This window comes from Meles meles, chromosome 8, assembly GCF_922984935.1.
Source record: "Meles meles chromosome 8, mMelMel3.1 paternal haplotype, whole genome shotgun sequence".
NCBI classification, from domain to species: Eukaryota; Metazoa; Chordata; class Mammalia; order Carnivora; family Mustelidae; genus Meles; species Meles meles.
In genome coordinates this window covers 79,881,187-79,907,201 of record NC_060073.1, presented here as the reverse complement: position 1 = coordinate 79,907,201, position 26,015 = coordinate 79,881,187, and the positions used below count along the sequence as shown (strand labels likewise).

Here is a 26,015-nt window from a genome sequence, read left to right as displayed (position 1 = left end):
AGCACTTGTCTCCACAATAATATTTTGTTTATGAATTTATGTTTATGATCATTGTCCCACTGCATTATAGCTCTGTGAGCATAGGGACATTTTGGGTTCCTCTCTGTGTTCCCAGTTTAAGAAAAAAATGCCTGGAAAAGAAGGCACTCTACATGTTTTTGAGTGAAATAATGAATTCACATAACCCATGAGACTTTGCTAAATTATGTTAACAAAAGTTGAGATTGAGGAGACCATGGATTATTTCCCACTGTGTATACTCTTAACCAATGTGTTTGAGCATGTAGCATCCTGCATTGTTGAAATATGCTTTTATTTAAAGCTGAACCAGAGAGGTGACTGTATTTTCTTTCCTTCAACCATCTTCCTATCTCCAATGTGTTCTCCTCCAGCCCACACTTTACCCTGCTGTCTGCTCTGGAGGGATCCCCAGCAATGCCACTGATCACATCTCTCGCCTACTGAAACTGGACAATACAGTCTAAACTTGGAATGATCTGGTCCTTGCCTTCCAGCTCAGGCTCATCTCTTGGTCCATACCTCCTGGCAGTTTGACCAAAGTGAGGCCAAGCTCTTTGCAACAATCTGAACTTGCTGTTTCTTCAGACTTCTGTCTTTCACGCATGCACCCTTTCAACTTGAACCTCTGCCACCCTAAGTCAACCTTAAAGGCCAGTTTGGCTGTCCCACCTCTGTGATGCTTTCCTAATGTATTATCAAAGATGTGGGTAGCCTTTGCTTTGTTCTTGCACCATCCCTTGTATTCACTTACTGCTTTTATCATGTGCTATTTTAGAAGGCAGTAATTTTAGATCATGAGCTATGAAAAGGAATAATGTAGACTTGAAAATTTTCAAATAAAATATAAAAAATTGGAGAGAACTAAGAGGTCATATGTGTATATATACATATATATCTTTTTAAATTTAAAAATAAAAGTCTTTTTAAAAATGTGTGTGTATATATACACATATGACCTCTTAGTTCTCTCCAATTTTTAAAAAGGTTTTATTTATTTATTTATTTGACAGACAGAGATCACAAGTAGGCAGAGAGGCAGAGAGAGAGAGCTGAGCAGAGAGCCTGATCCAAGGCTCCATCCCAGGACCCTGAGACCATGCAGAGGCTTCACCCACGGAGCCAAATGCAGAGGCTTCACCCACGGAGCCACCCAGGTGCCCCAGGTCAAATATATTTTTAAAAGTGTATGGGATTCTCCTCCTCCCATACACTTTTAAAAATATATTTGACCTGGGGCACCTGGGTGGCTCCGTGGGTGTCTTGCCATTTGCGACGACGTGGATGGAGCTAGAGCGTATCATGCTTAGTGAAATAAGTCAATCGGAGAAAGACAACTATCATATGATCTCCCTGATATGAGGACATGGAGAAGCAACATGGGGGGGTAGGGGGATAGGAGAAGAATAAATGAAACAAGATGGGATTGGGAGGGAGACAAACCATAAATGACTCTTAATCTCACAAAACAAACTGGGGGTTGCTGGGGGGAGGTGGGATTGGGAGAGGGGGAGCGGGCTATGGACATTGGGGAGGCGAGGCGAACCATAAGAGACTATGGACTCTGAAAAACAACCTGAGGGTTTTGAAGGGTCAGGGGTGGGAGGTTGGGGCAACCTGAGGGTTTTGAAGGGTCAAGGGTGGGAGGTTGGGGGAACAGGTGGTAGGTAATGGGGAGGGCACGTTTTGCATGGAGCACTGGGTGTTGTGCAAAAAGAATGAATACTGTTACGCTGAAAAAATAAATAAAATGGAAAAAAAAGTGTATGGGATTCTAACGCTGAAAAAAATAAATAAAATGAAAAAAAAAGTGTATGGGATTCTAGACAAACCATAAGAGACTCTTAATCTCACAAAATAAACTGAGGATTGCTGGGGGGTGGGGGGTAGGGATAGAGTGGCTGGGTTATGGACACTGGGGAGGGTGTGTGCTATAGTGAGTGCTGTGAAATGTATAAGCCTGATGATTCACAGACCTGTACCCCTGGGGCAAATAATACATTATATGTTAATATAAAAAAAGAGAGTATGGGGTTCTAATGTCATTTTGCTTATCCACTGTGGAAACTGGGGCAAGTGATTTACCCTCTCTAAGTCCTAAATCCCTCATTTGCAAAAGGAGGATAAAATTAGTCACTATTTCCCTTTTTTTTGGTGAAAGTTAAGTTAGATAATATAGGTAAAGTACTCAACACAGCATTTGACAAATCCTAAGTGCTCAACATTAGTTGTGATTATTATCTGTGATTGCAACTGTCCATAAAACAAGAAAGAACCACTGAAAGGTATTGAGTTGAAGAACTCATCACCTGCAAGTCATTTGGAAGGTACCTGGGTCTATGAGGGTGGGAAATAAACCCAGGAAAAGGTTAGAAAGTAGGTGATAGGACCCTGTGTGATAGTTAATTTTATGTGTCAACTTGACTGAGCTGCAATGCCCAAATATTAGGTCAAACATTACTCTGGGTGTTTCTATCAAGATGTTTTTGGATGAGATTAACTTTTGAATTTGGTAGATGGAATAAAGCAGATTGCTCTCATCAGTGTGGGTGGGCCATATCCAGTCAGTTGAAGGACTCAATAGAACAAAAAGTCTAACCCTCCCACAGGTAAAAGGGAATTCCTCCTGCCTTTGAAGTGGAACATTGATTTTTTTCTGCCTTCAGACTCAACGTCAAACATAGGTTCTTCCTGGGTCTTAACCCTGCTGGACTTTTGTGTCTCCCGGGTTTCTTGCTTGCTGATTCTCTCTGCAGATTCTGAAACTTCTCAGCCTCCATAATAATGTGAGCCAGTTCCTTATAATATGTCTGTTTCTGTTTACATATACATCCTTATGATTCTGTTTCTCTGGAGAACTTGGAATAATCCACCCCACCACCTGTGCATGGAATGCATCTGAGTGATGGTGAGTGTCCACAGCACAAAGATCTTTTGTGAAGAGTACTTACATCAGTACGATATAGGATCCCAGAGCAGCAGGGAAACTGGGAGGTCTGAATCATGAACCATCATACAACTTTGAGTGTTGAAATGTGGATACGGGAAGTGAGTTTTGCAAATAAGATTGTCCTGGAATTTTTAGTGTCTACTTGCAGGCCACACGTTTAATGTTTGAGTGTGTGTAACATGGTTTTTTCTGCTACCTAAACTTCTTAATATGAATTTGAAGGTGGAGTGTTTATCTTGTATTTCATTTATTCAACCATAAATATCAGTTGAGTGTCAACAGTACATCAGACATTGTTCTGGGAAATGAAGATAAGACAGATAACTTTCCTGCTCCCTGCTACTTGTATTCTCATTAGAGAAAACATACTAGACACATAAAAAATAAAAAAAGAAAATGTCCTATGAAAGTCAGGGGATGTGATACAGTATGATTTTAGCCTGGGTTTCAGGGAAACCTCTAAGGAGGTGACATGAAGAGCCAGCCATGCAAAGTTCAGGGGAAGGCATTCCATGCAGAGGGAGCCTAGGAAAGAGGCACTAAGCCAAGGATAAGGTTGGCCTGTTCAAGGAACAGCAAGTCTTATATGTGTGGAGTAGAAATAAGCATGAGGGAGTGAGGGAGATATATCAAAGAAGGGGTCAGAGGTTGGGCACATAGGTCTAGGCTAAGGAATATAGATTTTTATTCTAAGTGTGATAGGAAGTCACTAGAGGGTGGGGTGTGTGTGTGTGTGTTATGTTAGTGGAGGGTGTTTAAAATGGATATGACTTGATATTATTTGCATTTTAGAAAAGTCACACTTGCTTCCCTGTGAAGAAACAGATCACAGGAGAAACAGGGACATGAAGAGGGGATGATACATGATATAGATGAGAGCTTGGATGAGGCAAAATATATTTTTCTGTTGTTGTGAATGACATTGGGAAGACAGCAAAATTTTCAAGGGTGCTCAGATTTGATAACAGTACTGTATCTAGACTAATTTCCTGACCTGAATAATTATATTGTATTTAAGTCAGAGGTTGACCTCGCTTTTTGGAAACACGCTGAGGAGACAGCAAGTCAATAACCTACCTCAAAGAGGTCAGGGAAAAAAAAAAAAACAACTGAAAAATGAAGAGAAAGCTAATAAAGCAAATGAGGCAAAATGTTTATATTTGGGGAATCTGGGTGAAGGATATATGGGAATTCTTCTTGGGTTTTTTTTTTTTTGCAACTTTTGCATAAGTCTGAAATTATTCAAAATAAAAACTATTCAAAATAAGATAGGCATAGATGGCTGGAGAGAAAGAGAGTCGAAGTAGGGAGTCCGATTAAGTGGCCATTGTAGAAGGCATGGGTGTTAGTGAAGGGCTCTATCAGCACCTGGTTAGATTCTGTGACATTGATTCACCACTGGGAGAATTTTCTGGAAAGAGATACAAATACCTCTTTTTGTGTTCTCAATCTGCCTGATGAGAAGAGACCTAAGCTTTGACCTATTGAAGGCCTGCTTTAGCATGTGTTTCATAAGTACTTTTCGTATTGAAAAAAACTTTGGCCAAATGGATTTCTCTCTCAGCCAAGTCCCAGGTGTGGGGGATTTCAGGTTGCTATTAATTTTTCATGAACTTCATGTAAATGGACCGACCATGAGTGGTGTTTGATTCAGGCGACAACCTTCACATGCTACGAGGTGCTTCTAGCAAGCATCCAAAATACCATCAAATGGATGCAATAGGGACAAAATCAGAACTGCCTCATGGAAGTTTTCTGGCACTCAGTTTCCTGGGCTCCATTATTTAGCTATAGGAAGAAGGGTATTGTATTGGGAAAATAAACAAAGTTGGAAATTCAAAGTCCTCTGTCACCATTGAGTTTCACTACTTACTACTTGGGATATCACTCAATGTCTTTGGGCTTCAGTTTCTTTAACTTTAAAATAGGGATGGTCATTCTGCTTTACCTTATGTAAATGTTGGGGTACAGTGTAACTGTTCAATCTTATTACACATGCATTATTGAGGGTCCACCTGGAGGGCCAGTGACCCACTGAGCCTCTAATAGATATTTCCACAATTGGCACTTTGTGCAGGGAAATGAAAATCTGAAGTGGACCAAGACACTTTGTGCCCTCTACCTAGAAATCCCCTAGAGCCTAGAAGTGGGTGCTTATAAAGCCAAACATTATAAAATATACCATGTAAATAAATAGTCTTGCTATTTCTGACTGGTGAAATAAATCGAAATGGTTATATGATCAGATTTTCCTCCTTTAATGTGTTTAAGCACATTAAACAATGTGTTTAATATCATGTAGTCATAGCTTGAAATACTATGTTTTGCCACACTAGTCAATGCAACCAGCAATGCCTCCAAGTTGGAACTTTCAAGAAATTATCTGCATGCTTTCTTGTGCCCTTGACTCTAGTGATTTTAACTCTAGTGATTAACTCTGGTGAGTTACAGTGGTTCTGTACCCTGGCTACACACTGGAAAGCACCTGGAGATTCTGGTTTAATCAGTTTGGAGCACTGGAATGAAAGATGTTTAAAAGGTCCCCTTTTGTGATTCTAACATGTGGCCAAGTTTGAGAAACCTTGTGCAAGAAGAAAGGGTCCCAATTCACAGTCCATGTAGATCTCTGAAGATCCTAGAATTAAAGCAATGCACAAGGCCAGGGACCCACCAAATTCCAGCCACAACAAACAGAAATCCTGGGTGGACATCTGTAACTTTCAGACCTTAAATTTACCTTAAATTTAAATTCAGATCTTAAATTTACAAAAAATAAAATACTCATTCTTATTTTAAGTCAGTTTTAAGAAGAAGGAGGAAAAATCAAAATGGTTTTTTTCATACCTGACACCTTATTATACTCTAATCTCTACCCATATTACTGCCCTCTCCCATAGACAACCCTGAGGAGAATTTAGTGACCTTTGATGGCCTACCTGTGTCCCATCGGCATTGAGAGCACCCTTCTTACAGACTAGCAAGGGCCCCAAAAGGCCAGCACTGGTGTCCTGGATAGGCTCCACCGCTGAGAAGTAAAGATAGGTCAGACAGGGGGGATCACCTGCTGTCGGGCTTACGCTCTCAGGCACCGTCCACTTGTATGTGAATGTTTCACCTGGATTCACATGAGCCCCTGGCTTCAGAAATCCTGAGCAGATGAAAGATGAAAGTCACTCTCAAAGAAAGAGCCAAGAACATTAAATTTGTCAGACTGAGTCTTCCAGCCTTGGGGTCTCTCTCTGATGTATTTTGTAGAAGGGCAGTTGTTTCCAGTTGTGTATTTTACCAGGGAGTTCACTGCCACAGTCTGCTGTTACGAGATAAAAGAAGCTTATAGCCAAGGGTTATCTTCTTCTGAGATTACATTTAGTGTCTCTCCAGATACTCTTTCTTACCCAAATACTAGGGTTAGCAAATATGAAAAGAGCGATAATTGCCTCTCTACCAATTAAATGTAAATCCACAAACTCTCATTGAGTGTCTTCATATGTGGAATCCATTGTACTCAGCACTACAGAGGGTACCCCAAAAAGTTAAGAAAGAGCCCTATCCTTAAACAGTTTGAAATCTAGATTGAACTGGGAAATAAGCCAAATAACCAAGAGATAGAGGAGGAAAGGGAAGACACAGGGTGACAAAGTTGGTAAGTGGCAGGTCTGGGATTCAAACTCAGGGCTGTCTGATTCTAAAGACTCAGCACTCAATCCACACACTGGAGTGCCAAATGTACACGTTGAGTCTCTCCAGCCATGCTGAGGCCAGAAACTCTCTGCACTTTGTCCAGAGCTTTGCAAAATGGTACCCAATAAATTTGCTAAGGTAATGATAGAAAATACAGACATTTGGGCTGTTACTGGTGATCTTCCTACACACACATGCTCGTGCGCGTGCACACACACACACACAGTGACTATGAGCACTCTGACCAAGGAGAAAGTACAGGTAGGAGAGAGGTTGCTCTAGGAGCACGGAATGATGATGGGTCTGGGGAGGGGGAATTCTCCCTCCAATCCTCCCTTTTCTCTTCTCTTAGCATCACCTCAAAGCCTGCTCTGGACTGGGCCTAGCCCCATCCTTGGGCATGAAGTATCCCAGACGTTTGTGATGTCTGTTGCAGGGATGGGGAAGACTTCCAAGGAGACGAGGAGGTTCCCAAGAGCAGTATCATGAGTGGAAGCCTAGTTCCTGTGGCCACTGGGCAGAAGCTCCCTTTCTTACATGTAGGGAGTCTCCGCTACCGACTCTGTGATGCGGAGGGCTGAATATGATAGTAAGCACATAAGACTGATTATGATAAATATTTGTCAACAGAGACAGAGTGAAGACCATGTGTAGGATTTTGATGTCAACCAAACCCTGGAAATCAGATTTTACCCTCAGCTGTCACCCACAGAATCCCGTGTAACTTGTGGCTGAAAAACTTTCCATCTTAGGGAAGTGGGGGTGACTGTGAATGTAGCTCACTTTGAGACTTATAACATTACTGAGGGAAAAGGAAGGAAATGAACATTTCCTAAGTGCTGATTGTGGAGCAAACCCCGCCCCGAATTCTCTCAAGCTCCTTTCGAAGCCCTGTGAGGTGAGTGTCACCATCTGCGTTAGTAAGAAAAGAGTAAGGCACAAGCTCACACAAGCTCTCAGGGCTGGTAAGAAAAGCATTTGAACCAAATCTACCCAGTTCTAAGTCCTCTGTTTCCGCATCCTCTTTCCTCCACGAGGTCAGGCTGAGACTCACCATCTAAGTTTGGGGCTGCATCAGACGCCTTGTCATAGATCACGCCATGGGGCAAAATACTGTAGACTTTGTCAGCTTTGTTGGCAAAGGTCACTAGCAGGGTATCACCCACCTCTGCCCGGATGACAGGGCCTGAAAGATATCAAGAGGAGGAGGGAGAAGAGGATGAAAAGGGGCAGAGGGAAGTGAATATAGGCAGGAGAAGAAGAGTCATTCCATATACATATATGCCCCACTAGACCTCTCCCCCCACTCAAAACATGACAGATGGTTTTATTCTACCAAGAATTCCAAGATGGGCTTCTGCCTCAGAGAGTCTCTTTCTTCGAGTAAAAGTTGCATCAACATACTCCATATACTGAGCCTTCCAATATTTTCCTCCAATTCTGTTGTCCCCTTGTGTGAAGTAGAGCTCGGAGTCACTGTGTAAAGAATAGGAACCTGACTGAGACCACATCTCTACATATCCACCAGATGCCTTAATCATGGAGCTTCCTTTCATTATCTTAGCTCATTCACCCACCCCGGGAAAGATGGCCCAGTCTTCAACCACGTTCCCAGAAATAGTCAGACAGCTTTGCAAGTCTCCAGAGGGCTGGATGGTGGTCAAGCTCATTCCTCTCTTAGCCACCGTACTTTCTTCCCCAGAGGTCCAGCAACTGAAGAAAACACAGGTGAACTCTACACTTACCTGCGCTGGAGTCCCAGAATGGCGTTCTACAAAGTAAAGAGCTAACCGGTTTCTTTCCAGAGTAAGTATCCCTCTCTCTCTTGCTGATGTCAATATGAATATTCTCTGCTTCTAGTAAGCTCTTTCATATCTGGCATGATTAAGGTATGGAGTGTCTAGTTAACCAAATAGTTTAGTCAATGGAGAGACATCGTATTAACTATATACATGACATACCAAATTCCCAAGTTGTGAACTACAGTGGTGTGAATCCTGACTAGCACTGTCTCTCGAGGCCTTAGTTTTGCTGATGGTACCACCACTCTTGCAGTCACATAGTCTGACTTTGTCTTCTTTCTCTGCCTTATCTCCCTACTTGTTCATGTTCATCCTTCCTTCTCTGTACCCTTTATGCCTCTTTTCCTTGCCTTTCTCCCCACTGCCACAATCCCCGTACCTGCCCCCTTCACCTTGTGTTTGCAACATTTTACGAAGCTCCAGCTACACACTCTATGCTCTCCCTCTTGCCTGGGTTCGTTCCACGTTCTCCCTCAGCATAAGCACTACTACAACACTAACCTCCAGAGGGTCATTTTCACTGTCATTTCCTGCTCCAACATCTTCACCTGCTTATATCCTCCAATCAGATAAAGTTCAAAAGGATTATAGGACCTCTGGGGTTGAGATCCAGTATACCCAAACCTCTCCCTATGGCTCTAGGCAAACCTCCACTCCCCTGTGCAAATTCCCCATCCAGTCATTTTGACCTCACTGACCCCTGCATCTAAAATTTCCCTCCTAATGATTCACTTATATAAACTCCACTATTCTTCAAGATTCTGCTCAAGTCCCATTTCCTCTGTGAAGTGTTCTTTGGCTATCTTAGCTCTCTCTGAACACCCAGAGAACTCACTTGTCCGGAAAACTCATGTTGATCTTATTTGTAACTTGCCAAGTTATTTTTCTCTGTGCACACAGCCTCTTTCTGATCCAAGGGTGGGAACACTGCCTTACACCTCTCTGCAACCCTCATGTCAATTTTTATGTTGTGTTTTCATATATCACATTAGTTATCAGTTAAATATGCTTTAATATTTCCTTTTTTCTTTTTGACACACAGAGAGAGATAGTGAGAGAGGGAACACAAGTGAGGGAGTGGAAGAGAGAGAAGAAGGCTTCACACTGAGCAGGGAGTCTGAGGCAAGGCTCTATTCCAGGTCCCTGGGATTACAACCTGAGCTGAAGGCAGACGCTTAATGACTGAGCCACCCAGGCACCCCTAATATTTCATTTTTATAAGGTGCTTCAGAATTCTGGAAAGCTTCTAAGACAAAATTCCCAATGCCAATCTCATTATTCTGTTTATAGAGAAATAATAGTCAACCTGGAGTGTCGATATCAAATAGGTTCATATATGGTTCATATGGATTCTTTAGGTTAGGTTCAAGGGCATCAGTAAATAAATAAATAAATAAATATATTTATGATGAAATGAATGAAGGGTATCTTATCCATCACAAAGAGAATTTTAAAAACATTCCCTCAAACACAAAAAGGGATCATAGGGTAATAACGACCATTCTTGGTATCATACTGCCCATTTAAAAAAGATTTCACAGACATCATTGCACAGGATTCTATAATAACAACTCACAGGGGCCCACATCCATTTACTTAATGGATTGTTAGATTGAATTTGAAAAATACTACACGCTATGAGAGAGAAAATTATTAACAACGACTTGGGAGTCAGGGGTGGCATCACTTAAGAGGTAACATTAGGATTAGATTTTGAAGGAAAAATTACATTTTGCTGGGTAGGTAGGAAAAGGACACCCTGGGTAGAGGGGGCATAACTGAGAAGGCTGTCCTTGAACCACAAAGGGTAAATTTCCTTGGCCAGTTCACCTCCACTGAAAGAGAGCCCTGTCTTATTCTCTCTTCAAAACAGTCATCTCCACACGTGCAAAGGCCTTACTCTATTCTCTAACAGCTTAGTATTTCTCGTGGCACTTAGCATTGCAATTCGCACCCAGTAGGTGCTCAAGAAACGTTTCATAAATGAATGAATGAACGTAGTGCTTTGAAATAACCAGCCAATCATGACACAATAAATACTCCACCAATTCTCAGCCATATGTACATTATGGGGCTCCGAGCCCTTTAAGTGGTGTCGTTATGTCATCTATGGAGAAGGGCTGGGGATACCAGTGAGGCCCCAGGTAAAGGTCTAACAGAGTTCTCTCTTATGAGAAGCTTAGAACGGCCAGCAAAGAGTACTTACCTGCCAGAAGCATTTAGGGGAAGACCACTGAATTTGTTATAGCCTTGAGGAGCATAATCCCAAAGGACTTTTTCAGCTGCTATAAAGTAGTGCCTCTGTTGACCTTTCATTTTGGGGTGAGGAATATCACCTTTGCAGTTACCAACATTATATTGTCCCAGCATGCCAGCTGCAGAAGAGAGAAAACCACAAGCCAGAGCATAAATGCTCACAAAAGGAATCTGACAGGAGAAGACGGCTAGATTTGACTTTGTAAACATTGAAGGCAAAACTTTTTCATTAAAAATTTCAAGAATATATTTCAAATAGAAAATCAATGAAATACATGAAAAAATAACCTAGACTAAAAAGTAAACAAACAAACAAACGAAACTTTTGTACAGAAAACAGGACCTTAATGAAGTTAAAAGGGAAGATAAATGATGAGTGGGGAGATATTTTAACCCATAGGACAAAAGATTAATGTGTAAAAATATTTGGCAAATAAGAAATAGGAAAGTAAATCTCCAGTGGAAAATGGGCAAGGGACATCAATAGATTATTCACAAAATCTTTCTAAATACCATCAACCTATAAACACATGAAAAAAAAAAACAGTTCGATGTCAATAGTAACCCTGTTGTCCATTTATCAGATTGGTAAAGATTGAAAACACTAACAATTCTCAGTGTTGGCAGATAATGGGGAATGCTCACACACTAAGGGCAAAGAGTAAAAGGGAATTTGGCAGTGTGTATCCGTCCATAGCTTTAAGAGCAAAAACAAACTCTTTGACCCAAGAATTCTAAATCTAAGAGTTTTCCTAAAGAAATATCGGACAAAATCTCAACATCTCTGTAAACTGAGGATTTTAGTATGGTTTATCATAGCCCCCCCCCCCCAAAATGGGGGGAAAATACAAGTGTTAAGCCATAGAGTTTTGGTTGGTTAATTCGTCATCTCCTTTGAAAGGACACTGGGAGGATTAATAATGACAAAGTAGCTCTATATTCACTGATATGGAAATATATTTCTAATATATTAATAAGTGGGAAAAGTAAGATAAAGGGCAGTATAAATAGATTCATTTCATTTTATAAGTAACATGCATTTGTGTATAAAAGTCTAGATAATAGAAGGAGAATGAGGGAAACTGGAAGGGGAGATGAACCAGGAGAGACTATGGACTCTGAAAACCAACCAGAGGGTTTTGAAGGGGTGGGGGGCGGGTGGGATGTTGAGGAACCAGGTGGTGGGTAATAGGGAGGGCACGTACTGCATGGAGCACTGGGTGTGATGCCAAAACAATGAACACTGTTATGCTGTAAATAAACAAATAAAAAAAATAATAACAATAAAATAAGAATAATTTTTAAAAATAGTAAAAAAAAAAAAAAAGTCTAGATAATAGAGGGAGAATGTTCCTCAAAATGTAATACCATTATCCTAAGACAAGTTTATTGATTTTTAAGATTAAGTGTATTTTCTAATTTTTTATGATAATTTTTTTCTGAGGGTATGGACAATTTAGGAAAAACTACATTTCAGTAATGTACAAACACCAGCTTATGTCCACAACCATTGGCCCTGCTTTGCAATCTTACTAGTCTCAAATAGCTGCGAATGCCTTGATTTTAGAACTAGTTTCTTCCTACATATAACAACATGAAGCCCTGTAAGAATAGGAATCTTGCAGTAAGAACGCTTAATATCCACCTTCTTAGGAAATTTCAAGTACACACTACAGTATTGACCATAGTCACTATGCTATACGCAGGCCTCCAGAATGCATTCATCTTGCGTAACTGAAACTTTGTACTCTTTGAGATCTCAAGTGTTCTTAGCATGGACTTGCACATACACACAGTTAACCATGCGAGGTTACGGATATGTTAATTAGTTCGAGTGTGGTGATGAGTTCACAGTATGCGTATATCAAAACATCAGGGGTGCCTGGGTGGCTCAGACTTGAGCTCTGCCTTGGGCTCAGGTCATGATCCCAGGGTTCTGGGATGGAGTCCCGCATTGGGATCCCCACTTAGTGGGGAGCCTGCTTCTCCTTCTGGCTCTTTCTCTGGCTCTCATGAATGAATGAATCAATCAATCAAGTTTCACATCTTAAATATATGCAATTCCTATGTGTCAATTATACCTTAATAAAACTGGGAGTGGGGGGAAATAAGAATGGGAATCTTGTCTTGATCACTTTGTCTTCCCAGAACAGTATCTGGTACATATTTACTGATCCACTCAACATTTATTGAATTGAATGGAATTGGAATAACCCAGCAGACTAATGTTAATACTAGATGCTTAAGGTTGACAGGAACAAGAATGTGTGATCAAAGCTGCCCTGGAGGGGCACCTGGGTGGCTCAGTGGATTAAGCCGCTGCCTTCAGCTCAGGTCATGATCTTAGGGTCCTGGGATGGAGCCCCACATCGGGCTCTCTGCTCCGCAGGGAGCCTGCTTCCTCCTCTCTCTCTGCCTGCCTCTCTGCCTACTTGTGATCTCTCTCTCTGTCAAATAAATAAATAAAATCTTTAAAAAAAAAAAAAAAGCTGTCCTGGAGAATTGCATCCCTGTACCTGCTGGTGACTGTGGATAGTGAGTCGGTATCCAAATTTAATCACACATTATTTCTTCTGTGTGTATTCCATTGACACCTTTTTTAAAATCTATTTTGTTTTCACCATCTTAGGCCAGACTTTTTCTAAGTCTAACTCTAATGTTGACAATGCTTCTTAACTAGCATTCAATGGCCAGAATCTCTCCATCAAATCCTTTCTGCACACAGATATCATACTTATCTTCCTAAATTGCTCACTGATTATGTCACTGATGTGCCTAAGGATGTGGAAGAACCCACTTGGCTTTCCAGACACAGTCCTGACTTCTTAGTCTTGCCTTTTAAATCTCCTCTCGCTAGGCTCTACCTCTGTAGGCTTCTCTCTATCACTCTTCTGGCATAAACCTATGGTCCAGCTGAGTAGAGACCCATTCTGTGTGGTCCCAAGGGACCAAGACTAAGTCATTCAATGGGCATTTAAGTAAAAAAAAATGTTTATCATGTAAATAATAGGATTTTGCAACTATCATTGGATCTTGTCTCAATATACAGAAGAGCATTCTAACAGAGCAGCCCAGAGATGAAATGGGGGTTGCTACAATTACTTCAAAGAGATATCCAAAAGGAAATTCAAGAATTGGATGGTGGGTTGGTCCAGATTATGTGTAAATTTCTCTCCAATGTTAAAATGTTATTTTTCTATTTACAGTTGCTCATATAGAATATGTCTTTTTCCTGGTTCATGGTACTAACTCTGCCTGGGAAGCCTTTCTTCCCTTCTGCATTTGTTCAATTCCTACCCATATTTCAAGACTCAGATTAGGAGCTAATTCCTCAGGCAGTCCCTCTGCTTGTTCTAGAGAAATAACTCTAATAAACAAAGAACATTTATCTTTCTGCCTAAAATTTTATTCATTTGTGAATGTCTAACTAATTCTAGCTACTAGACCATAGGCTCCTTGAAGGTCTTACCATTTCTTTCATTCACCTCCCAACTTTTTTATAGGGAGTTGATGAATAAATATCTGTTGATAGGATGACAAATAAATGAGCATTGTACATTTTCCTCTATATTCAAATTAAATATAATACAAGAACCTATCTAACAACAGACACTGAATGAGCATCATTGACTGTGTGGTATAATCTTCTCCCTCGAAACCTCCACACACTACACTGGTCTTCATCCTTTTTACCTTGTAGGTGATCACTAACTTGGCAAGTTATCATCCATTTCCCAGGATTCTCAACTACCATTTCTGTTGTCAGGAAGGTGGCTGGGAACAGGTTGACGACATCAGTCCGATGCCCTCTGCTGATGAATGTGTTGCCATAAAAATAGATGGAATGGATGTCTATCTCGTTCCCCATCCCGTAGAGGTGCCAGGACACTGATTCACCAACACACATCTCAGGCTCTGGGAGGTTTCCAAAGAGGTATCCATTGAGAGCTGAAAAACAGAAACACACTGGTGGCAGAGTCTCCCCTGTAGAGGCAGTAACACATACTCTAACATGGCTGAAAAATTAGCCCCGATCGTCGGTTGTAATGATTTTGTGCAGAAAAGCATGGCTCCTTTCATAAGCTATGGTCCCAGAAAGGAATGAAAGGTACTGGGTTTTTTGAGAGAAAAGCACTCAATAAAAGTAGAGATGAGCACGCAGGAAAAACAGCCTTGGAGCTGCTGTGTGAACACAATAATGAGGTCAGAAGTGAACAGAACACTGCTCAGACTTTCAGGATGGCTCAGCCACTTCCTCTAAGGATCCTTCATTTTCATACCTGACTTCCCTACAGGACTCTGTTCCCTGACATTGGAAACCCTGTGTCACTCATTCCTCAGCTGTCAGAACCCAACAGAAAAGCAGGCACATAGGAGCTACTTAATTTAAGTAACCAAAGTGAGCAGGAAGAAGGAAAGCAGGAAGAAAAAACAGTTGTTATTAGGTCTTGCTGGGGCAACATTTAATTGATTCAACTTAGGCTGGAAGTCCAAGACCTGTCTTTTGAATCATCTGAACAGCAGCCAGGACTTGACCAAGTGCAGAAGAAAACTTGATTCAGGGTTGGTTTTTTGTTTGGTTGGGTTTTTTTTTGGTTTTGGGGGTTTTTTTGTAATTTTATTTTTTTTTCAGTGTTCCAAGATTCATCGTTTATGCACCACACCCAATGCTCCATGCAATACGTGTTCTCCTTAATACCCACCAAGAGTCATAATATTGCTTCTTAGATTCAAACTGAGTGAAAAAGCAATTGTTTCTAAGATAACAATGATTAAGGTAGCACAATTGATCCTAAATAATTTTAGTAAATTTAAATAAAATTATCAATAAATCTTATATTGATTGAGCATCTTCTATGGACGAGTTTTTGTCGTTTTTTATTTTTTAAAGTTGATGTTTTTCTATTCCTGGTTAGGTCTCTTTTACTAGCAGATTGATAAAGAAGATTTGTTTTTTGTTTTGCTTTGTTTTGAATTTCTTTTCAGTGTTCCAGAATTCATTGTTTATGCACCACACCAAATGTCCCATGCAACATGTGCAAGATTGATTGTTTGCGAACATCTACTTCTGCATACAGGCTGATTTTTATTTTTTATTTTTATTTATTTATTTTTAAAGATTGTATTTATTTATCCATCTTAGAAAGAGTGCAAGAGTGACAATATTCAGCAGACTCCTAGTTGAGTGTGGAGCCTGACAAGGGGCTTGATCCCACAACCACAAGATGATGACCTGAGCTGAAACCAAGAGTTGGATGCTTAAAAAACTGAGCTACCCAGATGCCCTTATTTTTTATTTTTTAAAGAGTTTCTTTTTAATTCATCTTTTATACCCAGTGTGGGGTTCAAACTTACAACCCTGAGATCAAGAGTCCCATGATCTACAACTCAGCCAGCCAGGCACCCCTAGGCTCATTTTTATTTTAAATACAGTCTGTGTTTGCTTTATGTAATTGATTCCTTTTTGTCTGACATTTTCATTTGAAGAGTGAGAGGAATTCTGTGGGCAGCTGAGTTGTAAACCATCACAGTAGTTTTCAGAAAGATTTGAGATCATTGCCACCATTTTATAAAGCATGTGGATAAAAGTTGATTGGATACAGCAATGTTTAGAATTTAGGTCTTTATTTCATCTTTCACTTCCTTCCCTGCCTCCCTCCCTTCTCTCCTTTACTTCTTCCCTCCTAAAATATTGTCCAAACACGCCCCTTACACAAGGTTGCTGAAATACCACTAGAAAGAACAGAGAGGGTGTGCGACGCCATAGAAATCGTCAGTTACTGACGCTTACACCTTGATGCACTTTGGAATCAAACACAACCAAATTAACATTTATTTGCTATGGGGCTCCTCCTTGAAGGAGTTGTTTCTGAGCTTCTCTCAAGCAACTCTGGCCCCAATTATCACTTTGACCTTAGGCAAGTCACTGATGATCTCTCTCTCTCTTTTTTTTATTTTATTTATTTATTTGACAGACAGATGACAAGTAGGCAGAGAGGCAGGCAGAGAGAGGGGGAGGAAGCAGGGTCCCTGCTGAGCAGAGAGCCTGATGTGGGGCTTGATCCCAAGACTCTGGGATCATGACCTGAGCCAAAGACAGAGGCTTTAACCCACTGAGCCACCCAGGTGCCCCAAATCATTGATGTTCTCTTGACTTCAGTTTCTTCATCTGTAAAATGGGGGAGATCAGAAGATCTTCAGCTCCTTCCCCTCTCCCATGATTTTATAACTAAATCTTGGTTAGGGTGGGTTCTGGGAGATAGAGAAGTAAATATGGAGGAAATTTATCAATGAATAACATGGGGTATTTGTTTACACTGAAGATGTTCTTTATGTTCATTAGATCTCTATGGGAAAACAGAAAATGAGACTACTTAATAATCCCCACATCCTAAAATTCTGTATTAAGCCACTCTTCTCAAAACAGATGTGAATAAGTAGTCTGTCTTGATGGAGAGGATGACTATAGAAATTCACTATTTTCAAATATGGGGTCTGGCACATAGTGAATGCTCAATAAATGTTGATTGAAAAATTGTCTGGGAGGGATACCTGGGGCTCAGTCGGTTCAGCATCGAACTGTTGGTTTAGCTCAGATTATTGTCTCAGGGTCATGAGATTGAGCTGTGTTGGGCTCCGTGCTGGGTGTGGAGTCTGCTTAAGATTCTCTCTCTTGGGACACCTGGGTGTCTCAGTTCTGAGGTTAAGCCGATGCCTTCAGCTCAGGTCATAATCCCAAGGTCCTGGGATTGAGTCCCACATGGGGCTCCTTGTTCAGCAGGGAGTCTGCTTCTCTCTCTGCCTCTGCCTGCTTGTGAGCGCTCTCTCTCTCTCTGACAAATAAATGAATAAAAACTTAAAAAAAGAAAAAAGATTTTCTCTCTCTCTCTCAAAAAAAAAAAAAAAACTAAAAAAAAAAAAAAACAGAATGCCTGGGAAATATAACAAATTCACAAGCATGTATTTAAACACAGCATACAGTATAATTTTTGAAATTTAGCAGTCACTCAGGAAATGGTTACTGGAATAATGCAAAAGGTTGCAAACCACAGAATTGTTACATGATGGTGATTCATTTTCCTTTCTCCTGTCTACATAAACCTACCCATCCTCTCTAGGATCACCTCTTGATTCTTTCCTGATTATAACTAACCCTTCCATTTTCTGTAACATAGCTTGTCATACTCAATTCAGGGGATATCTATTGTCTCACCTCTTCTCAGATTGTTTTATGTTCTCACATGGACTGTGTTTTATCACTTCCTAACAATTCTTATCACTAAGTTATCAATCCTAGAAAACCAGGTTAGACTTTCTGTGTTTCTTCACCCCTCATAGTATCAGATCCACAAAAAGCATTCAGGATATATTTGATAATACTGGAGACACTCACCATGCATTTTGTTACTTCTCTGGAAAACAGGATCTTTTTTGTCAACTGAATCAGGGTCGGTGCAGAAATGTCTGATATTTTCATCAAGGTACCAGCTTTGATTCTCATCCACCAGAGTAAACATTATAATGAACTCTCGGTCCACATCTGTCCTTGCCCCTGAATATTTATTCAGGACACCTATCCAGGGCGGACATCCAAAAAAGTAGAGAAAAAAGTTCAAAGTGAATTAAATCAAGATGAGTTTTGCCTTTTGCCAATGGTATCAGTTAAGTTTGAAGTTGGCCAAAGACTTACAGGAAAAAGAGTGACCACAACATGAAAGCAGCAAAGGATTTTAATAGAAATGACAGAATCATAGAAGAAAAAAGTCATAAAACAGAAGCCCTCACAACCAGAGACTTGAAAACCTCGCTCCTGGAGGGAGCCAGTGTTACTGACAGAGCACAGACACACTAAGGCGATTAATGGGGAACAAAATCACAAAGTGATCATGCACGTGAAATAGCAAAGCAAAACCAAATCTGGCCATTTGGCTACATTCCTCACTTTCCTGTGTGTAGTGTTGGGCTGGCATGAATGGCTATCAGTATGGTATGTCCCTGGTTTGTTTTCTTTCTTTCTTTCTTTCTGTATCAGTTTATTTATTTATTTATTTATTTATTTTCAGCATAACAGTATTCATTGTTTTTGCACCACACCTAGTGCTCCATGCAATACGTGCCCTCTCTATTACCCACCACCTGGTTCCCCAACCTCCCACCCCCCCACCCCTTCAAACCCTCAGGTTGTTTTTCAGAGTCCATAATCTCTCATGGTTCATCTCCACTTCCAGTTTCCCTCAACTCCCTTCTCCTCTCCATCACCCCATGTCCTCCATGTTCTTTGTTATGCTCCACAAATAAATGAAACCATATGATAATTGACTCTCTCTACTTGATTTACTTTGTTCAGCATAATCTCTTCCAGTCCCGTCCATGTTGCTACAAAAGTTGGGCATTCATCCTTTCTGATAGAGGCATAATACTCCATAGTGTATATGGACCACATCTTCCTTATCCATTCGTCCGTTGAAGGGCATCTTGGTTCTTTCCACAGTTTGACGACTGTGGTCATTGCTGCTATAAACATTGGGGGTACAGATGGCTCTTCTTTTCACTACATCTGTATCTTTGGGGTAAATACCCAGCAGTGCAATTGCAGGGTCATAGGGAAGCTCTATTTTTAATTTCTTGAGGAATCTCCACACCGTTCTCCAAAGTGGCTGCACCAACTTGCATTCCCACCAACAGTGTAAGAGGGTTCCCCTTTCTCCACAACCTCTCCAACACACGTTGTTTCCTGTCTTGCTAATTTTGGCCATTCTAACTGGTGTAAGATGCCTGGTTTGTTTTCTTTTTTAAAGCATTTAAGTTCCAGAATGCTATAATGTTTCCTTGACAGAAGTCTGAATTATTGTCCCTGCTGTTAGAAGAATCTAACCTTCTATGTTAGAAGAATCTCCCTAATCTTACAGAAAGCGTGGAAGAAAAGGTACCTTCAAATGGAGCAAGGAAGGGAGGCAAAACACATTTGGGAATAGGCCTGTGTGTGTGTGTGTGTGTGTGTGTGTGTGTGTGTGTGTGTTGGGGGTGAAGGAGCTCCTTACCTTCCTTGCACACTAGCAGCGGGCCAATTAGCCCAGAGCAGATGTCCTTAGGAGCATCAATGTGCGAATGGTACACCCAGGTCAGACAGTTAGCGTCTGCTGGAGCAGGGGCGTATTCTTCTCTCACTGGCCAGACATAGGTGTAGTTTCTGCCAGGAGGAACCATATCATCATTCTTATTTCTTCCAGAAGTTCCATCTGGGTATAGGGCTCCTTCCGAGAAAAGATAAAACATAGTTAACCTACAGAGATCGCTTGCTAGAGTGAGCAGGGCTCAGTGAACTTTGGAATCAAATAATTTTAAATCAAATAAATTTAAATCAAATAAATTAATTAAATTTTAAATCAAATTTAAATTTATTTCCTGTGGGATTGGGGCAAGATACTTAAATTCTCAACACCTTGGTTTTCTATCAGTGAAGCTAGAATGTTGATACCTACCCCACAGAGACCTGAGAACTAGCTGACGTAATGTGTATCAAGTGTCCTGCACAAAACCAGATGCTTAATAAATGTTCATAAGGACCACTTCTGATGGGCCTCTTGTGCCAATCAGGAAGATTTGAATCCACCTCACTTAACATCAACTCAAAAGGGAAAGGAGATGGGTGCCTAGATGGCTCAATCAGTTAAACATCTGACTTTGGCTCAGATCATGATCTTGGGGTCTTGGGATCAAGTCCTGCATTAGGCTCCCTGCTCAGTGGGGAGTCTGCCTCTCCCTCTGTCCCTCTGCCTCTTCCCTCTACCGTGCTCTCTCTCTAATAATAAATAAGAAGAAATAGTGAAATTATTGGGCACTTGTTACTGATTCAGCACCTGTTTGAGCTCACGAAAGATAGGATGGAAGAGTAAAACATTCATCTTTCCTCTAAGGATCCTCCGTTCTGTTGAGCCGACCAGAATAGGAATTATTATTATTTTTTAAAGCTTTTATTTATTTGACAGAGAGCAAGATCACAATAAGCAGAGAGGCAGGCAGAGAGAGAGGAGGAAGCAGGCTCCCCGCTGAGCAGAGAGTCCAATGAGGGGCTCGATCTCAGGACCCTGAGATCATGACCTGAGCCAAAGGCAGAGACTTAACCCACTGAGCCACCCAGGTGCCCCCAGAATAGGAATTATTAGCACAAGGGACAAGTGGAGAGTAAAATAGGGTGAAGTGTTGAACACTATTTGGGGTTTTGCTAGGTGGAGGGGGGTCTACCACAGAGTGGGTAGGGGTGCATAGGCATGGCATCCCCTTTCTCTGTTTTGTAAACTAAGATTGCACAAGAGTTTTCAACTAAGGAAAGTCCACTGCTAAAACTAGTTTGATAACCACCTGGAAAGAAGGTGGTTCTGGGAGGAGCTGGATGGCACTGGGGAGAAGGCTGGGGGGTGAGAGGCCGAGGAGATGGATGTGGACACAGCCAAGTTCATTCTCAATTCTTTCACTTACTCACCATCCATTCACAAACCCACAATCCTGAATTAGGTCAGTTTTCTAAAATGCATTCACACAGAGAGAAGGGCAGTAGAACCAATGGTTAAGTTCAGAGCTATTGAAGTTAGACTAGTGGAATCAAATCCTATCTCCATCTCCTGTTAGCTATAACTTGGGCAATTTCCTTCCTTCTAGCAGCCTTGGGTTCTTATCTGGAAAAGGGTGGTAGTTATCAGACCTGTCTCAGCGTTGTTGAGGCTTACATGACAGAAGATCTACAATACATTTATCGCAACACCTGGCATATAATAAGATTTCAGTACATCACTTTTTCATTCATGGCACCTGCCCAAGGTTTTAATTACATATGTATAATATTGTGTGTATAATTGTTGAAATAATGTCTGTCTCTCAATTTAGACTACAATTCCACACAAAAAAACCACCCAGGGTTTTTTGCTCATAATTTTGTATGCAAGGTCTACCTCAGTGCTTAGTACAATGGGTGCTCAGAACATATCTGTTGAATAAAATAATGAATGAGTGGCATGATGTACACCATACACCAAAGCCTTGTGAATAAAATGCATAGCTTTGCAGCTTCTGAATTTATATATGGAGGGACTGAGGGTCAGTAGCTGGGGGACGGTGGGTGGGTAGTGGACTTGTCTAGAGGCTTCAACTGAGATCACTCATTTTGCTTTGATTATATGATACAAATCAATACAAGTAATAATTTTTCTTAAGACTCTTTTTTGCACAATTTATTTATGTGCTTTCTTTTTGCTCTTTATTATTGGGAAGTATTGATGGCTATTATTAAAAAGTATTAATGGCCATTATTGAAAGGTATTATGGAAAGGCTGGAGTCCCCAAACAAATCCTTGGTGTCACCACACAAGATGAGGAAGATCATTTAGAATCCAAAATATACCGTGAATATAAAGTAAAAAGTGATTTAGGGTGGGATAACCTATTAAGCTGTTCTGGAAGTTATTCCCAGGAAGGAATTTTGATTTGTCAGAACAAAATCAAATTTTTATTTGATTTGTCAATGGAATTTTGATTTGTCAAAGGTTTTGAGCAATATAACATAAACAATATAAGAATATTTTTAAAACATTCATTTGGTTTCATGTATTATAGAACGTGTGGGTTTTTAGAAATTAAAATATAGAAGTTTTCACCCCATCAGGTTTGAGAATATTGAGGATTGGTGAAGCTGTAGGAGAAACAGGCCAGCTCATAAACAAATAGCAGGAGAGTGCAATTTTTTGGAGGACAATTTGCCAATTCGTTTTGAAAGAAAGAAGAAAGAGTATTTGAATATAACCAGCAATTTTATTTTTAAGAATTTACTTCAGAAACATCTTTGAAAATGGTTTTCAAAATACATGAAAGGGTGTATTTGTTGTAGAATTGCCAGTATCAACCCCAAACTGAAAGCAACCTAAATAATCATCATCAGTCATCAATAACCATCAATGTACCAGACTGATATATTCATATAATGGGATATTGCATAACTTAAAAGGAGGTCTTTCTATGCGTGTTATATGAGAAAATATCCAAGATGAAGACATTTTTAAAGGTGATTGCTTTTCAGATAAGAGCCAAGTAAGAAGAATTTTTACTTTTCTTATTATACTTCTCTGTACTCATAAAATTTTCTTCTTTTTTAAGATTTTATATATTTGACAGACAGAGAGAGCACAAGAAGGAGGAGCAGCAGGGAGAGGAAGAAGTAAGCTTCCCACTAAGCAGGGAGCCTGATGCAGGACTTGATCCCAGGACCCTGGGATCACGACCAGAGCTGAAGGCAGATGCTCAACCGACTAAGCCACCCAGGCACCCCTAAAATTTTCTAACCATGTTCATATACTACTTCTTGTTTAATCTTTTTTTTAAGCTTATTTTAGTGGATAAGTAAGAAATGAGAATGTAAGATATTTACCCCTTCTTTATGTTTTTCTGAAATTTAAAAAAATGATAAAATTTATTTTTAAGTAGTCCTAATACTTAACTGTATTTCATATGGAGATCAAGAAAGCACTAGCTAATTCCATTAATAAGTGAGACATTGTATGGTTGCCTGGGTGGCTCAGTGGGTTGGGCCTCTGCCTTCGGCTCAGGTCGTGATCCTAGGGTCCTGGGATCGAGCCCCACATCAGGCTCTCTGCTCAGCAGGGAGCCTGCTTCCTTCCTCTCTCTCTGCCTGCCTCTCTGCCTACTTGTGATCTCTGTGTGTCAAATAAAGAAACAAAATCTTAAAAAAAATAAGTGAGACATTGTATGTAAGAGTTCTAGCAGAGGCATTGGCATACTTAATCAATGTTAATCCCACCCACTGACTTCCGAGTTCATTCTCTACCACTCCCCAGATAAACTTGGAAGGAACAACTATGTATTTATTCATTTTTGCAGCCCCAGTATCCAGCATTGGGTCTAGTGCACAGTAAACACTAGATTGAACTGAGCAGGGACTTTCAGACTAGCAAGCTTGCAATAGTAGCCAAGAGAAAAACTCATCAAAAGAGAGTGAGGAGGTGGGTGCCTGGGTGGCTCAGTTGGTTGAGCATCTGCCTTTGGCTCAGGTCTTGATCCCAGGGTCTTGGGGTCAGGTCCTGCACCGGGCTCCCTGCTCAGTAGATGGGCCTTCTTCTACCTCTCCCTCTGCCTGCCTCTCCCCCTGCTTGTGCTATCTCTTTTGCTCTCTCTGTCAAATAAATAAATAAAAGCTTCAAGGAAAAAAAAAGAGAGAGAGAGTGAGGAAGTCAGCAAATCCTCTCCCCCAAAAGTAATGTAAAGTGGAACGAAATAGAGAAAAACAACCATTTCATTGCTGCGGAAATCAAATAAAGGCATCCAGCAGTGTTTACGCTTGAACAACGGCTGAACGTCGGTTATTTACCTACTCCTGGCTGACTCTAATGCTGTGTGCTTGCAAAGAGGAGAAGCAAAGGGCCCAGCAAAAACTAAAATCCGAGGAACCATGAGTTACTATGGACTTCGGGAAACATACTGCGGGTTTTAGAGGGGAGGGGGATGGAAGAATGGGTGAGCCCAGTGATGAGGATTAAGGAGGGCATGGATTGCATGGAGCACTGGGTGTTATACGCAAACAGTGAATCATGGAACACTACACCAAAAACTAGTCATGTACTGTATGGTGACTAACATAGTTGGGGAAAAAAAAAAACCCTAAGATCCAAGACAGACAAAAACCACAGAAACTGTGAATGTGTTCTCTATCCACCCACAATTCCAGCTGCAGAGAATTGAGGACTTACTGATGCTTAAGAACATCTCTGTCCCAGCATCTGCCAACTTCAAAGCTAGGCAGATTTAGAGGTGACCTCTTAGAAGCCAGCCTTAAAAATGAACAGAAGAGGGCGCCTGGGTGGCCTTCGGCTCAGGTCATGATCTCAGGGTCCTGGGATCGAGTCCCGCGTCGGGCTCTCTGCTCAGCAGGGAGCCTGCTTCCCTCTCTCTCTCTGCCTGCCTCTCTGCCTGCTTGTGATCTCTCTCTGTCAAATAAATAAATAAAATCTTTAAAAAAAAATGAACCGAAGAAAAAAGATAGAAAGACAGGGGCGCCTGGGTGGCTCAGTCATTAAGCATCTGCCTTCAGCTCGGGTCATGATCCCAGGGTCCTGGGATCAAGCTCCACATCGGGTTCCCTGCTCAGCGGGAAGCCTGCTTCTCCCTCTCCCACTCCCCCTGCTTATGTTTCTTCTCTCGCTGTATCTCTCTCTGTCAAATAAATAAATAAATAAATAAAATCTTAAAAAAGAAAAGAAAAGAAAAGACAGACAGACAGGAAGAGCAGAAACCTTGGTGGCTGCTGCACACTATAGGGAAGACAGATTGCATGGATTTAGCTCAGGTAAGTTACTAAACAAAAAAGCAAACCAAGAGCAAAAATAACCTCGGATGAGGGAAGGATTTGAATCCAGAGTTGCTCCAATATATGCTCAAAAATTTCCAGTTTCCAACAACAACAAAATGAGACATACAAAGAAATAAGAATGTGTGACCTAGTCTCGGAGGAAAAAAAGCAGTCAATAGAAATTATCTCTAAGTGTCTCCAGATGTAAAATTGAGCAGATACAAACTTTAAAGCAGCTATTAGAAAAATGTTCAGGCGGGGCGCCTGGGTGGCTCAGTGGGTTAAAGCCTCTGCCTTCGAGATTATGCTGAGTGAAATAAGTCAAGCAGAGAGAGTCAAGTATCATATGGTTTCACTTATTTGTGGAGCATAACAAATAACATGGAGGACATGGGGTGATGGAGAGGAGAAGGGAGTTGAGGGAAATTGGAAGGGGAGGTGAACCATGAGAGACTATGGACTCTGAAAAACAACCTGAGGGTTTTGAAGGGGCGGGGGGTGGGAGGTTGGGGAAGTAGGTGGTGGGTAATAGGGAGGGCACGTATTGCATGGAGCACTGGGTGTGGTGCAAAAACAATGAACACTGTTACGCTGAAAAGAAATTTTAAAACAGTGGAAAAAAAAAAAACAAACCTCTGCCTTCGGCTCAGGTCTCCATCCCAGTGTCCTGGGATCGAGCCCGGCATGGGGCTCTCTGCTCAGCAGGGAGCCTGCTTCCTTCTCTCTCTCTGCCTGCTTCTCTGCCTACTTGTGATCTCTGTCAAATAAATAAATAAAATCTTTTAAAAAAATGAAAAATCTTCAAGCAATTAACAGAAACCATGTTTAAATGACTAAAGAAAAGTAAGACATCATGATTCAACAAATGGAAAAATCTCAACAAGGAGGTAAAAATTATTAAAAGAACAAAGTTGGAGTTTTGGCATTGAAAAGTACAATGAATTATTTAAAACAT

At 40.9% G+C, this 26,015-nt stretch overlaps 1 protein-coding gene across 1 annotated transcript in view; it reads right to left on the bottom strand.

Moving 5' to 3' along the window:
- The window catches only part of HEPHL1 (hephaestin like 1), an 89,335-nt gene that overhangs the window by 47,071 nt on the left and 16,249 nt on the right, over window positions 1-26,015 (bottom strand). Inside the window, exons 3-9 of the mRNA XM_046017259.1 lie at window positions 19,749-19,961; window positions 18,101-18,280; window positions 14,401-14,655; window positions 10,658-10,826; window positions 7,986-8,125; window positions 7,704-7,835; window positions 5,905-6,116 (exon numbers count right to left, since the gene is read on the bottom strand). Coding sequence (XP_045873215.1) covers window positions 5,905-6,116; window positions 7,704-7,835; window positions 7,986-8,125; window positions 10,658-10,826; window positions 14,401-14,655; window positions 18,101-18,280; window positions 19,749-19,961 — 1,301 coding nt within the window. The remainder of the gene's footprint in view (window positions 1-5,904; window positions 6,117-7,703; window positions 7,836-7,985; window positions 8,126-10,657; window positions 10,827-14,400; window positions 14,656-18,100; window positions 18,281-19,748; window positions 19,962-26,015) is intronic.